Below are 16385 nucleotides of genomic sequence, written 5' to 3'. Positions count from 1 at the left end.
CTGCTCGCTGGAGCTTTCTAAAAAATTTATAAAAATAAATTTTTATTTTTGTTATTTTTGTTTGTTTTAATATGGTTTGCAGGAGGTCAAACAAAAATGAATTATGTTTTCCAGTGCTGTAAACATTTGTATAATAAATAAATGTAAACAATAATTTGCATTATAGCCATAGAGATCAGTGGGCATGACTTGCAACCAGCCTGGCGCGGTGCCAGGTAAAAAAAGCGGTGGGTGTGTATCGGACCGTGGATTCCAAAGGGAAAAAAAGGAAGATAGCTGATGAGAAAAGACGATTCAAATAGACCGAATCCTTTGCTTTCATTATCAATGCGGAAGGATTGCCTGCATTTTTGCTTTGTAAGACAGGTTGTCAAAAAATTTGGAAAGGCATTTACAGGGAAGGCATGCTAAATATGCGGCCGACCACCAAGTTGGGAGTGAGAGAAAAAGTGCGATTGTAGAACTTCTGGATAAATTAGAGGAGCACAAAGATAGATTTAAAAAGTGGATTGCATCTCCAAACTCCACTCCTGCTGCTGGTTTGGTTGCAAGGATGGAAAACCGTCCACAGATCAAACAGGTAGCACTCTGATGCATGTATGTGAAATTTCTTCCATGTTTTTCCCCCAAATCCTGAAGATAAAAACAACACTGGTGATGGAGGATGTGGGATTTTGGGGTTAGAGAGCTCTGCTCTGATGGATGTCAGTTCCTGCTTGGTTCCTCATGACACAATCAGCTCCTCCCAACAGAAACATGTCCACCAACCTAGCCCTTCTCCTCATCCAGGTGCTTTTACTGTTTCTCCATTGGCAGATTCACCCAGCGCTGTTCCTCACTCAGGTCCTTTCAGTTTCGGCTCAGTTAGATCCTCTTTTTGAGCACGCTCTGTGCCGTCCAAAGACCCCTGAGCATGCTCAGTCCACACTTCCAGACCATCTCTGAATCTGTCTCAATTTTTCAGTTCTAAAAAAAAAAACAATGCCACAAGGAATTGGCAAAAAAAAAAACAAATATAAAAAATTAGTGTTTCATTAAGTGCTTGTCATTTTTCGTTTCTCAATGCTCGGGAGAGGAAAGAAAAATCTATGCTTTTCGGTTTTTGGTTGTCGATTTCCACAATGACAGGCCTTGATTTCTCAGAGCATATTGCTGTGTTCTTTATACTTTCGAAAGCCGAACAAAACTTGCCGTCAAAATCCCCCAGGAATTAAGGCTAGATGATGGTCTTTTTTGGGACGGCATTAAAACTGAGGCTTGTTTATATACAGAACCTAAATTGAATATATCTACATTGGTGGTTGAATTTATTTTTACTTTGCTTAATAACTTTTACCAGCACTAAAATTCTGAGCAATCTGACGATTTACATGAACTTCATGAATGATAAATTAATGAAGAAAATTTGATCTGATATTTCTTAACTTAATACATTTTTCTTATATCTGATCAAAATGTTTTCACCAAATAATTTTGATAAGCAAGCGGTTATTTGCTGAATGTGGTGAAAAAAGTACTCAGAAACGGAACGTAAATACAAGTAACAAAGTACTTTAAAAAATACTTCAAGTATTTAAAGTACTTTCTAAATGAATTTCAATTATGTTTTACAAGGACAAGTCTTTCAAATAAAGCCATGGTTGCACAATTCTGTTGGCGGACACTCCGTGCTTGAATCTATTTTAGATGCATGTTGGGGGAGGCGGAGCCAACGTTACCTGCTCGCTTTTTCAGTTGTTCAGTGGACCAGTCTCCATCTAGCATTTGATTACTTTCAAATTCTTAAACAAAACTAACAAAATAAATGAAAATCACAATATGAATTGAATGTAACATGTAATGAAAAGTATTAGAATTTGTAGTGGACAGGTACTTCATGTAAATTGTAGTGGGGTAAAAGAAAGTGTCCATTGTTAAATCTACTGTACTTCGTTACATCCCACCACTGCATTTGATACCCCCCAAATATCAATAAGTCTGGTAGAAACTGTTTGTCAAATTAACAAGGAATAGTGAAAACACAAAGGAAGACCCATTTATTACATCATTTGATTTTATAGCTTGTGTAAATTAAAGGAGATCATGATTAAAGAGAAGAATAAAGCAAATAACGGCAACTAATACATTAACCTAATGATTAAAAAATTAAACAAGCCATTTAAAACCACCAAAAACCAAATAAATAACAGAGCAAACAAGCCAGACAACCTCTTAAAGCAATCGACAAACATACAAAGAACCAAACAAATGGAAAGGAGAGTGATAATAGAAACTGGACAATGAATGAGAAACTCAGCAGCCATCTAACCACTACTGTAGGTGACACTAAACATAGAGGTTGAATGGCCGCTCAGATCTAAGATGCAGCTTTTTATAATCCAATTTTTCTGGTCTTTTTTTTTTCTTTTCAAAAAGAGATCTGTTAGAAATAAAATGAATCTGTTACAAAAAGAAACGCATAACACAGCTTTATTTTTTGATCTGTCAGGTGACATGTATTTATACAAAATCAAAACACAAAAAATACAGTAAAAGAGAAGCTGAGAATTTTGGATTTTCTGATTAACTATAATAAAACAGAAAAGATGTTGAATCTAAAATGTGATAAAAAAAAATTAGAAAATAATCAAACCTAAATAACTTTCTACTGCAAAAGATGAATGGCAGCAGTATAAAAAACAGGAATATGATATCACATCGAAAGATTCTCTCCTAATGTAAGGAGTTAGACTGCGGATGGGTTTGGAGAATTCGATGACTGAAGATTAGAAAGCGTCCAATCAAAGCGGTGAACTCAGTAATCATGTCAGGTGAATTCACACAGTGTTCTGGAAGCACTTAAAAAAAAAAAAACAGGTAATTGAAAGGAGCCATGATTTTAACAATCATGTAAAGCTAAAATTAAAGCTGTTGACTTCCAGATGAATAATTACAGTCAGCATGGGGTCACTGCTGCTCCACAGTGGGATGTGTTACTCTAAAGTTGAACTTTTCTAACAGTTCTTGTCACAAAAATCTTAATAAAACTATGGGAAATTTTATTTTGGTGCATCATTAAATCAAAAAATAAGTTTTTATGTTAAAATCTTCCTGTTTACAAGCACATTGCTTATAGCAGCACCTTTATTTAACAAAGTGATATGAATGGTATTTCAACTTCTTGGTTGTTAAATCTCTTTGTATTCTGTCATTTGTTTTCCTAAAGCTAAGGCTGATGTAGTTTAGAGACAGAAACCGGTCTGACATCAGACCAGCTGAAGCCAATTTCACCCTCCAAAACTTGAAGTTTGTGCAGGATTTCGTACATCTAGACAGAAAACTGTTAGGGCCCTTTCACACCTTGCCGATTTAGCCAGCATATGCCTGACGTCCCAGAATCTCCTAAAACGCTGACATACGCTGAACTCTATGTATTTTTTCAATTTTGGTTGTATACATAGAGTATTCATAATGAACTGAGCATATTTCCAACAACAGCCTAACTTATACATTACACACGACAGCGTAATGCCCATGAAATATCACAAGCAAGTGTCCTGAGGTGGGCAGCAAAGCACCAGGAGGCGCCCTGCCTGCATAAAAAGATTTCTTTGATCGTGGTATCAACCGCCTGCCAACAAAAAAAGAATAAATAAAAAGAAAAAAAAGGTTTGTAGTTGCCGCAGATTCAGTGTCATGTCTGCTAGGAAGTGTGTTGGTTGTGACCAACACACTCACCTTCTCGCTCACCCTATGATGGGGATCCACACTGGAGGAGAACTGACACTTTCCTCCTTTGAACCCCTTTTATACCCAAACGCTCCCAATACTCCATTAAACAGTAGCTATAAGATGGAAACACGTTCCGCGTAACGTCTGGAACACATCAAATACGTTCATTTGTTGGAGATAAGTTCTTCATAAGTTATGCATAAGTTACTCATCGCATTTGGATAAGCTAGACGGCATGACTTATGCGTAACTTATACTTAACGTTTGTCACCAATCAGATAATTTACCTGTAACTTATACCCTACGTATGGTATAAGGTGGCATACTTAAAATTTCCCAACGTAGTAGCCTTATATCAACGTGTGCCAGCGAGTTTCAGCGTTCTTCAGCGTGCTCATAACTTACAAATACAAAACGTCTCCGTATCGTATCAAATGTATGCCAGCATTTTCGACAGATTTTTCGTATGTCAGGCATATGCTGGCTAAATCATCAAGGTGTGACAGGGCCTTTATGCAAGCACCAACCTTCATTATTCTTTCCAAGCTCATCAATTTTCCTTCAATCATGTTGCAATAATGCAGCATCTGTTCTCCAATTCCTTCAGATAAATTCAGCTTATTGAGAAACTTCCCACCAAACCACAATCTTGATTACTCACAGTTTTAGATGTTTAACAAAAACAAAAAACCAACATCTGATTGCTTGAGTTCACACATTTCATAACTTTTTCTCTAAGATTCTGCCCCTTCCTCTTGAACTTTACTCATTGAAACAACCATCTAAAATCTCAAAGCTCCTTCCTCCAGTGTCCTGGTTCCTATTTAGAGAAGTTTTCTGCTATTCTGGTACTCTGGTGGCACCGGTCTCCTCCACTGGTCCCTCCCTTTTAGTTTCCGTAGAGCTCTGAGGCTTCTCCTCTTTGGCATCGGCCAGCTCTCCCTCTGCATCGGCTCCCTCCTGGCCCTCAGCGACGGCCCTCTCTTTCTTCAGCTTGATTCGGAAGGTCTCTTTGTTCGGAGCCTTCTTGGCGATGTTCTCCTTCAGACGCTCGCCGGACTGTTTCAGCCTCTCCCCTGCCTGGTGCATCTTCTCCCTCCTCTCTGGAGGCATGACCTTCTCGCCCAGGTGGTGGAACTTGGTGCCCAGGTTGTCTTTAGTTTTGCTCATGTTTTCTTTGGAAAAGGCAGCCTTCAGGGTCTCAGTGCTCTTTACCATGGATTTCTTGATCCGTGCAGCTCGTGAGGGATCAGGCTCCTCGTCCCTCAGGTATTCTTCATCAGAGGAGAGGTCTGCAGGGATGTCGTAGGCATCGGGCTCAATCTCCAAACCTTCAAGGCCAAGTCCTTTGGGCGATTTGGTGACAGCCACTGATGGAACCTCCGTTTCACCCTGCAATAACAAATAGGAGCTTAACATTAATTGTGAAGTCTTAAATCTTATTACTTTCACACCATGAAGAGATATATGTACCAAAAACTAGATTACATGTTTGACAGACCTAACACCTCTGAAATAACTACAGTACATTACACTGAGGCCCAATTACAGCTCCAATGAATTACAGCACAGATTTTAAAAAATACGTTGTTTTTAACCAAAAAGCATAACAAGCATTTACTGTATTAAAAGGTAGAAAGGCGATGAATAATTGTATTTCCTTAAGTGTTTTATGAAACATATGTACTAAAGGTGCACATCAAGAAACATTTAGAACTTTCTCAAATGTCATTAGAAAGCCTTAGTTAACATTACAAGAATCACACACTTCTTATAAATGCTGGTAGTTTCTTTATGTTTTAAATATTTACTCTGATACGTTTGATCATTTGTTTCAATGAGCTCCAAACCTTGAAAGTTGGATGTCCACCTCACCATCTCCTTTTATTTTTTGATTTCCTTCACAAACTCTCTATTTTATATATAAAACGTAGGACTTTCTAACTATTCTAAAACATCAATAACCCATTAATTAAAAAAATTAAGTATTGGTAAAAATACCTTTAAATCTAAATCTAACTGGAGTACAAATTATTTTGGATTCAGTGGTTGATAGGATTAAAAAATGTATTTAATAAATGACTAAAACGTAAAATAATGATGCACCAATCCGATACCTGGATCAGATATATGTGATTTTATATCGAATATATGAAATCCATTCCAGGTCATTTGGACTTGTATGTCTTTTTTTTTTTTTTTTTTGCTGCTTATTTGTTTATGAATAATATAAAGTACATTACTCCTTTTTTTATGTTTATATCAAAGTCATTCAAAAGGCAAGATATGGGTCATTCATCCAACAGTTGAATCAGATCAGTTGCATCAGCAGATACGCTCAGCTCAGGAGTTCGGTATTAGAATTGGATTGGAAAAAAAACTAGATTGGTAAATATCTAGTTAAAACAAACTAGTATCTATGCATTTTCAGCAACACAATGAAAAAAAAATCTCTCAAATGAAAAAATATCTTTTACCATTATATTTTGTGAGCGAGTGATAGAGCAGAGGGTTTTCATCCTTGGAGAGCTGCAAGTTCAAATCCCTTTGACAACCCCAATTTATCCCTAAGCAAGACCTTTAAAAAGGCCCTAAAATGATCTCTTCCTAGGGTTAAGGGTTCTTCTGGTATAGTCTACAGCTCCCCAAAGGATGGTCTGCATACAGACAAACTTACTGAAATTTACAAAAGTTGAAATGACAAAAAAAAGATGATTATGTTTGAATAAAAAGTTTATTTTCCCCAAACATTCCTGTTTAAAGGAATGTTAATCTAAAGGAGCGGATTAGTGAGCCTTGATTTTTCTCAATTCTTTCACCTTTAATGCAGTTCCATCTGAATGTCCTCTTATCATACATCAGACTCGCCATTTTCTCAGCGGACGGCTCAGCTCTCCGAGTGCAGATGAATCTGATCTCTTCAATCCATTACGGTTAAATTACTCTGCTGCTTAGTAAACCGAAGGCAGCTCGGACAGAAACATGATAATCCTCAGAGATGCTCTGTTAGACCTGACCTATAGCCCCTTTTTACAGTCTGAATATTCAGCTATCATCATGAGATCAAGTTTCTCTATTTTTATATACGAGGAGCTCATTGAGAGAAGAACCTGCTGGCTCCTAAAATTGCAGACCAGTGTTAATAATAATCTCCCCATCTGGTAACAGCTGAGGATTAATGGATCAGGTATTCATAATTCCTACAGAAATAATCTGACTGCCGAGAGTGTGTTAAAAGTGCACATTAACCTCGGCAGGTATTCATCCTCTAATCATCCTCTCATTTCAGCATCTAAAAAGCAGGTTTTAAGATTCAAAAGAGCCAAAGTGATCATGGTAACAGAAGGTGCAGCAGGAGAATTCACCTGCTGCGCCCCACAGACGACTTTGGCTGTGAAAAGAGAGTTAATCATGCTGAAGCTGTGGCCTCCTGCAATGATCACACTCATTAATCACGGAGGTGTTGTCAGAGCGAGCCTGAATATGGTGAATGACACCATAATTACAGCGACCGGGAATTTGGGTCAGAGGATGTATTAATAACCCAAGAGGTGATGAAGAGGAAGAGTCACCGACAGGAAGTTCAGACAATCAGAGGTGGAGATTATAGGAGCGCACAGACACGGTGCCATAAAAACACACCGTATTTCACAACATAGCTTCACCTTTGACCTGGGGAAGAAAACTGAACCTAAACTGAAACGACTTCAGTTGAGGTCTGAGGTGAAGCTGCTTCTGCTTTAAGAGTTTTAAACAAAGGATTAGATTTTATAACTTTAAATTAATTTCAAGCAGACAGGTGATCCCCACTATAAAATTATTAATGAATAAATCCTACTGAGGAAGGATTAATTCAGTCATCATAGTGTCTCATATTCCTGTAAACAGATGTCGACAATCTCTTCTTTTTTAGAAGGTCAGTGTAGATCCAGCTAATATGAATTTTGATAAAACAGAGCTAAAAGTAAAGTTTTAAGGCTTAATCTGATTATTTTCATTCTAGACATTCTAAACACAAGGTTCATAAAAGCATAGTTTCATTAAATCCTAAAGACTTTTTTTTAAGAAGAAACACAAAACATTTTCAAATTAAAGGAATGGAAAATCAGAGAAGGATGAACAGAAACCTCCAACCCATACATGCTCCTATAAGGAGATTTTGGTGTGAAAGACGAACACAAAGTGGCGATTAACTGGAAGATGATCACCACCAGGTGGTCTGGTGCTCATCATAAAAGAATAAATGACCTTCAGAGTTTTTATGCAAATCCAGCACCTCTTGTCACTACTTTTTAAAGGGCACATTCTGCGGAATAAAATGTTTTTTCTCCAACTTTGCACAATTAGAGATGGACAGTTTTCCTCTTTTTTCATTGGCGCATTAAATGAAATAATTCCAACTTGATGGAGAGTGTGGTTGTTCTTTAAAAGCTGAACCTTAACCCCAGGCTAAAGTCTTTAGCAGATGCTAATGTATTCTTTTAAATGTTTTATCTGAATTTATCAACTCTAACCAGCTTCCTTTTGTCTCCATAAGTAATGCCTCCCCACAGCATGATCCTGCCAACACCCTGCTCAATGCTGTTGAGGGCTTGTCCAAGGACGATCAGGTAATTTTTCAATAAAACATTTTTTTTTCGTTCAACCAAACATTTAGCATCCTCTCACATTATGAAGTTTGTTTACTCTCTTTATTTTATTTTTGTAGTTAACTTGAAACCAGAATTCATAAAACTTACTGTCTTACCAATTGTTTTTTTTTTTCTTGTTCTACAATCAGAACCTGGACCGCAGATCTCTGCATCTTTTCTAAGCTGTGAACATCTTGGCAAGCTGTCTTATCATTGCTGTCCTTTAATTGGACGTCCATGTCTTGGTAGGTGTGCAGTTGGTCCATCCTCTCTCAATGTTCAGATGATGGATTGAGCAATACTCTAAAGTTGTTGGTTGTTAAAAATAATGTGAAAAGAGGGGTTTAAATACTTTTGGAACTCATGCTGTCCTAAGCAATATATAGAAGGCAAAAAAAAATAAAAAATCTATGAATAGCAAACAAAAAATATATATATTATGATTTTGAGAAAAATAAATAAATGATCAATGCTCATTAAGAGAGAACCAGGAACACCAAGCTTTAAAAAATCAGAGCAAAAACTAAAGAGCTCCGCAAGCAAACAAGCCTCAGGGAAACATAAACATCTTTAATAAGTGTATTACACAAAATGATACATAACAATCAAAAAAGAAAAATGTTGAAAAATACACTGCAATAAACTATATTATTGATATAAGCAAAATAGTTCAACCCTAACCCTTTTTATAGCAATTTTTGTCTCTTTATACTGTATTAATATTTGCTGCAAAACTACAAGCTTTCTGATGCAACCTGTGGTTTACAGGTCACCGCTCATCACTTCCCACAGGCCCACGCCACAAAAAATCCCAGACTAAAAGCCATTAGCTCTTCTAAAATTAAACATTTCAGTATAGTCTGTTCCTGTGAACAGCAACGGGAATAAAGGAGCCCTGGAAGGGTAGCAACGGCCATTCATCTTTTTCTTATTACTGTCATCATTCAGCCTCCAGCCTCTTCAACCCAGATCTCCTGGTTAAATCACCACAGCCGTAGCTCTATATTAGGACAAGGACGGAGGCCTCAGAATAACGGAGAGAACATCCGTCATGAGGAAACTCAACACTCTCCTAAACAGGTTGGACTGCTGGGATCAAACTGGGCTGAACCTGGACGCAGAGGGTTATCAGGTGGAGCTGAGAAAACCACAGGGAGCATCTGAACAGAACATCCATTAATGATGAGGTTTCACCTCTGGTTGAAGATCAAACTCTGGTCCATTTCTCAGCTGCCAAGGAAGTAAATGAAAGATAAAAAAAAAAAAAGACACTGTTTGACTAAACTGACTCCAAATAGAAAAGTAGATGGAAGAAAAAAGAATTGCTTCATTAGGTTGAATCTGAACAGTATTTATGGATCATGCTATTGTTTTTATTAGCAAACAGTGTTTTTTATTAATACTGTCTGCATCTCTTTTCTGTTTTTCATGCACACTATTTGATTTGATTTTCTGGTAGTGACATGGATGCATATCAAGGAGATGGTAAGAACTGTAGAGGAACTGTTTTAAATACAACATCCAGTGTTTGGTTTTTAAAACTGTCCTGATGAAACGTTTGGCCTTTTCAGATGATGAGTTTCCAGAGTCCAAATCTAATTTACAGCCACATATATTTTGTCTTTCTGCAGATCAGCTTCCATAAGCCTCCTTGGCATGTTAACCTGGTTAACAAAGCTGTAATCGTGTTCGTCACCTGAATATATATTCTGACTGGATCCAGCTACAGTTTTGGATCACACAGTCGAACCGCCAAGATTGTTATGTGGATGGGATAAATCTCTGTTTTAAATGTACATTGAAAGAATTTGTTTCTTTTAAGGTTGATGCCATCATTCTCTACATCACAGCATAAGCTTGATGCTACAGTCTCTGCATCTGAACAATGAACCAAAGCAAAAGAACCTGGTGGCAGAAGGGAGACAAGAGGGAGTCCAATCTGTTCATGGTGGTGCCTGCAATAATTGCTTGAAAGAAGGATCTAATTTCTGAAGAGTCCAAACCACGTAAATGAACCAGCTCTCATCCAGTGAAAAAATGTCTGAAGTAGGCTTAAAAAGTATCGTCTCAACAACGCAATAAAAAAAGGCAGAATGTAACTTAAAAAAGCGGGTTCACTTACTTAGGTTACAAAAATAAAACTGAGCTACACTAAACACCTGAAGATAATTACTTGTATGATTCCTCCACTGCCCTCTGGTGGCTGTACTAACCTGCAGATTAATTGTTTACTATTAAATCTGCTAATGTCTTTTAGGACTGTGGTTTTCAGACTTGGTCCCCATTACGGCTGAAACAATTAATCGTATTAATCGTGATTAGTCAATCATGGAAATAATCGTCAACCAATTTAGTAATTAATTAATCATTAACTGGAGTATAGAGACTCTAAAACATACCTATAGCTGACAGAACAACCCACTTGGAGTAGTAATTATGCACTAATTGTGAAAAAATATATAAATATTTTGCATTTCACATTTAAAAAATGTTTTCATCTGTAGATATGCTCTTGCAAAGCAATTGTCAGTTCCAGCCCTTGTCCCCACTGTCCTGCAGGTTTTAGATTTGGTTTTCCGCCAACACACCTTGTTGATTGATTCCATTACTTCCTCAGCATCTATTGGCCCGTTAATCACCCAGTTAAATGTCAGGTGTAAGGAGGCGGGGAAACACTTTTAACATGCAGAACGGTGGATCCTGAGGACTATGTTTGTAAACCACTGCTATAGGCTAACAGCAGTTCTCAGCAGCAGGTGACTGACAGCCGCCTCTCGCTGTCTATTGATCCAAGTACCGAGCTGCCGCCTCAGACTCTGACTCGAGGTGACAGCAGTTTATGGCCTGTCCCTTTTGGCAGTGCAGGAGAATGCTGCAATCCCAGAATAGGTCCCTCTGTCACGGATCCACAGCAGCTGTTCGCTGCACACAGAGCTCCAGTTACTATTCTGAAAATCTGGACATCAGCGAGGACAGAGGACCAAATGGGTCTCTGCAGAGCGGCACATTAATGAGCTTTAACTTCAGATGAAAGGCAGATACATTCCCAGATCCAGGTGGAAAATCAAGTTCAAAATGCTAATAGGAGAGGTTATCCTTTTATTTTAAACATAGCAAAATTCAGACTAAAGAGATAGAGCTCAAAGAGAGACAGAGAGATCTGGAAAGTACCACCTGTAGTGAGACTTAATAAGTTGAGTAAATCCGGAAAATCCGATTTTTTTTCATCGTTTCTTCTTGATGTGTCCCGGTGGTCTGGCTAAGCAACCTGCTTAGATAAACTTCAGTTTAAGTTAACCAATTGAAGAAAGATTGCTGTATTGACAACAGTATTAACGAGATGACATATGTGGTATTCTTCTACAGCAGGCTTCTTTGGTTATACTCCAGCTTCACCTCAACAATATGTCTTTGCTTCAGAAGACCTGAGCCAAACAATTAGGCCATTAGCAGGAATCTGGAAAACCTGACTGCATACAGAGGAGGTAATTAAGCCAATTGATTCAGGTGTGGAAACAGAGACAGCATCTAAAAGGTGCAGGGCACCTAACCTCGGGACTGGTATTGAAGACCCCTCCTCTAATGAATCCTCATGGGGCAACTGTGACTCAATGGGAAGAGAAGTTATTTGGCTTCCTACTGTCACATGTCAATAGAATGTTGGGCGCGGCACTTTACCCCAGGCTTTCCACTGATCTGCATATCAGAGTACTGTATATATTATTTCTGAGCATTTGTGAAACTGATTTGGCAAATGTGACTCTTGCTCAACTGCTATGGACCAGCGACCTGTCCAGGGTGTACCCCGCCTCTCGCCCATTGACAGCTGGAGATAGGCACCAGCACCCCTCGCGACCCCACTTGGGATTAAGCGTGTTCGAAGCTGGATGGGAGGATGGATGGACTCTTGCTCAAAATGTTGAGAGTGATCAGCAGGCATGTTTGATTTGTAGGTATCTCTATCAAATAAACTAATTTGATTATTTCGACTGCAAAGGTGCAGCAGCTCTACTCTAAAGTGTGCCTGAGTAATGAAAATCCTGCTTTATCTCCAAGGTAACTTTTCAAGATCTCCTTGTATTTTTGTCATGACCAAAGGTAAGGGTTGGAACAAAGACATTCTTTTTTCAATTCAGTGTATCTATGTAGCGCCAATTCACGACACATCATCTTGAAGTACTTCATTGAGACAGTTCAATCAGATCATAAAGTCAGATTGGTAAAAAGTTTACTAAGGAGACAAGTTGATTGCATTGAGTCACTGAGGAACCAGTAAATTAAAAGCTTGTTGGCCAACACCTTCACCTTGATAGACTGGAGTAATTGTCTCATTACTGTGGATCCCTCAAGCTGTCTACCATTTCCTACTCCACCTTAGCATCAAACCTGAAAAAGACAGTAAGAGGCTTCAAATCCTTCACCTGGATTCATTTTGGAAACACCATCTCCTCCCCTCAACATTATGCTGTGAACCTCTGGTTATGGTCCAAAGACCCTGAGAGAAGACCTTCATACAGAGATTAGACCCTGGCATTCTACAACCCAACATCCTCCTCTGTATACCTTTAGTTTCTGTCCATGAACACCAGACACTGCAGAAACACTGATGGAGTATTGATTGATTTTAACCAATAACCTGCTTTGATTTTATACTGGGACCAGTCAGGTCTAGAATTCAGACTGCAGCATCCGATACTCCCACAGCTTTCCCAACATTCACTGAAGACACAGCTAAAAAGCTCCACATTCATTTGACACATTAGAATAACACCAAATCTATATTTTCACCTGTTACCACAGACGAAAATTATATGCCATGCATTCTTCCACCATTTACTTCTTGAGAAACTGACTATTTAAAATAAGAGGTGTGAAATGAACTGATAATATCTATCAGCTCTTGAGAAGGATCTGACACTTCCAAAAAATAAAACTAAAAAAACATATTAGAAACAGGCCAGTTGAGACAAACTGGGAAGGAAAGCTGTCTGCCTCTATGATCACTCTTGGTTTCTGCATTCATATTTATCTCTCATTAAAATACTGTAGAAACTGTCAGGATAGACATGTCTTTGCTGTTTTTGGCTGTTGCCAAGGTCCAAACATTGCTGACCTGATGCAACAGATCCATCTTAGTGATGGTGTTGATTTGCTGATGAAGCTGTATATGAACAGTGAACAAATGATTTCTGGTCCAGAGGAAATTATCAAATTAACCTGTGTAGGCTGTAAAATTTCCCTGAAATGGACTAAAATTAGAACATATATTGGGAATAAAACTGGCAGCTTTGATATATCAGCATGAGAGAGTTTGATATAATCTCTTCTTTAATAGATTTGGTAGAATTTTTTTCAAATCTTACAGCATCCAAAAAGCAGTTTACCTTAAACTGTCTGATCTTCTTTCTGATTAAAAATCTAACACTACTCTCCTGTTAGACGTAATCCAACCCCCCTTTGATCGTCGGCAAAAAGCCCGATCAGCTTCTCTTAATGCTGGACCAGCGGCCTCCAAAGTAAATTTCACGACGGTCCAATTAAATCCCCTTATAAAGCCCATCCATCTCTTCAACATCAACCCTCTTTGCATGCAGACCAGGTTTTTTCAGACTCTTACAGATCAGAACTTGTCCCCATCTGGAGATGAAAAACATGCTTTTGATTGATATTCAAACTTTCATGTTAACAGGCAATATTCTTGGCATACTAAATCGTGAAAGTTGTAATGGCTCCAAACTGGGTGGTTCAGTGTTATGCTACAGTGATTCACCTTGTTTTCCTGTTTTTTTTTAGGCTGATTAAGATCTTTAGTTGGGCTCCTATCATAATGCTTTTTCTATTAAGGGTTATAGAGTGAAGGGCTCTTAAGAGTTTGATCTTCAGCCGCCCTTCATCTCTCATCTGTTTCTTAAGCTCCCTTCATCGGCTGCCTAATGATGTGAGTCATAGTTCATCCAAGTAAAGATCTAACCCGATTTTTCTTTTTTCCACATCCATAGTTCCTCTTGCTCCTGTGTTAGGAAAACAGATCAAACTTCTTCACTGACTAAAGATGCAGACTTGAGCTTACAACAGTAAGGTGAGTTTTCAGGCTATAGGTTAGACCAGAGGTGGGTGACTCCAGTATCCTGTAGCTATTAGATTTATCCTCTGTCCAACGCACCTGAATTAAATGGAGGATAGAGGCCCTCGGGAACTGGAATTGGCCACTCCTAAATTAGAATAAATTTTTTTTAGATGTGCCGAATGTAGCACTACAATTAGAAAGAAAGAAACCCCCAGAAGTCAACAGCTATAGACTCTGGTTACAAAAGAGCATGATGACAGGTCAATGAACACTCCTAGCATCTCCTCTTACCTGGTAGATGACAACTCTGAACTTGTTGCGGGTGAGCAGCTCATCTTGCGTTGATTCCACCTTCTTGACTCTGACATTTTGCTTCTCAACACGACTGCGGACCTCCTTGACATTGGCGCTCACTTTGCGGGTCTTCTGCAGGAGCTTTTCCACGGTGCCGCTGGTGTCGCTGTGGTCCTTAGCCAGCTTCAGGACATCGCCCTGGATGGTTTTGATGTTGTTCTCCAACTCCAGCTGATGCTCCTCCATGCGCTGCTGGCAAGACTGGACATTGTCGATGATGCCGGCTACGCGCTCCAGCAGAGATAGGATGGTGAGGGCACTGATGGGGTTGCCGGCCTCATCTTCCACCCCGACGATCTCCAACTTCTCCTGGACGCCTACTGAGCGAAGCTTGTGCTGGTCCATTTGGATGTTTTGGGAAAACTTTAGCAGAAGGTGTAAATTTGCAGGTTTAGTCAGGAGGCTTCAGTGAGGATCGTTGGGGATACCAGCTGGAGAAGGGAGTGGCAACACCCAACTGCAGTGACCCTAACTCAGATCTGCGAGTGAGACAGAGAAGGGAAACTCCACCTACCCCCCCTTTAAAAATAGGTGTCAAAATACCAAAGGGTCCTGATTCAGATCTCCACTGGATGTGGGCCATGCAGTAAACTTTGAGGGGAGCGTCAGTACTCTCACGAACCTCACTCCCAAGCTAAAATTAGAACCTTGGTGTAAGAGGACACTTTGACATTTCAGGAAGATGCAAAGCACTGGACGATGGAAGCAACCATACAGTGATTCATAAGTCCTCCTCTTGGTTTTTACACTTATGTTCATACGACCAGCTGTAAAACAAGTATATCAACAAGAGCTCATGAGTGTTTCTGTATTTCTGCAGTGACAGATATAGGGAAGCTCCAGTTGTCTGTTCTGATTACTCAGAGCGGGAATGTTTTTTAGAGGATTAGACTCTGTAGCTCTGCCCTTTTTACTTTCCCCTGGGCAGCAGAGTCCAAACATTGACTGAGATTGAGATCTGAAGCTCTTTATAGAGATGACTGACAGTTCCAAAGCAAGAGAGGGAGAATCAGATGGCTTTAACTCCCGACACACTAAACACAGAGATTTATTTATTCTGAAGAAGACTGGTGCTATGAGAGAAAAAAGAAGGGGAAAAACAATTCTTTATCTGCCACCATTATCTATAAAAATGTGCCCTAAGACATATGTAATCAGATTTTTCATGTAAAGAAAGGACTTATGTTTATATTTATCCTGAAACAGAGTTTTGTTTTGGTTAAAAATAACACACATCTAAACAATGTGGAAACTCATTTTTTACAGCTTCTTTCAGACTCATGTTTCTCCTGTTAACAAAACAAAAAAAAGAATCTATTATTGCAGCTTGAACTGCAAAATGTTTTTGCTCTTAGGTGAGTGGTTGCCAAACTGTTCTTGGTCCACCCTTTGATTAAAATGTCATGTTTTTGAGAGTTGAAAAGATAGCTGCAGTAAATTATAGAGCCATCAAATGTATTAAACTGAGGAACTTCTTAAAATGGGAAAAAAAATAAAAATACACCAACCAAAAAGTTACATGTGTTTTGAACCTTATTAGTGAGAAAAAGCCAAAAATATTTTTTTCTTATTATCTTGCTTAGCTTGTTAAGTTTTCATATATTAAGGACAACTGTTTGAAT

The 16385-nt window shown here is 38.7% G+C and overlaps 1 protein-coding gene and 1 long non-coding RNA gene across 2 annotated transcripts; one reads left to right on the top strand and one right to left on the bottom strand.

The window, feature by feature from the left end:
- Window positions 1–4166: 4166 nt before the first annotated feature.
- On the bottom strand, window positions 4167–15265 carry cavin4a (caveolae associated protein 4a). The gene is made up of 2 exons (XM_038287701.1): window positions 14701–15265; window positions 4167–5103 (listed from the first exon to the last, which is right to left on the bottom strand). The coding sequence occupies exons 1-2, from the start codon at window positions 15106–15108 to the stop codon at window positions 4552–4554; spliced, it is 960 nt and encodes a 319-aa protein (XP_038143629.1). The 5' UTR covers window positions 15109–15265; the 3' UTR covers window positions 4167–4551.
- Window positions 8248–10104, top strand: LOC119785207. The gene is made up of 3 exons (XR_005281022.1): window positions 8248–8321; window positions 8492–8587; window positions 9111–10104. It is a non-coding gene; the product is annotated as an uncharacterized LOC119785207 (long non-coding RNA).
- Window positions 15266–16385: the final 1120 nt, after the last annotated feature.

Source organism: Cyprinodon tularosa, unplaced genomic scaffold (assembly GCF_016077235.1).
Source record: "Cyprinodon tularosa strain WSP-4 unplaced genomic scaffold, ASM1607723v1 ctg243, whole genome shotgun sequence".
Taxonomy (NCBI): domain Eukaryota; kingdom Metazoa; phylum Chordata; class Actinopteri; order Cyprinodontiformes; family Cyprinodontidae; genus Cyprinodon; species Cyprinodon tularosa.
The sequence above is the reverse complement of the archived record's forward strand: the minus strand, read 5'-3'. Positions and strand labels throughout refer to the sequence as shown.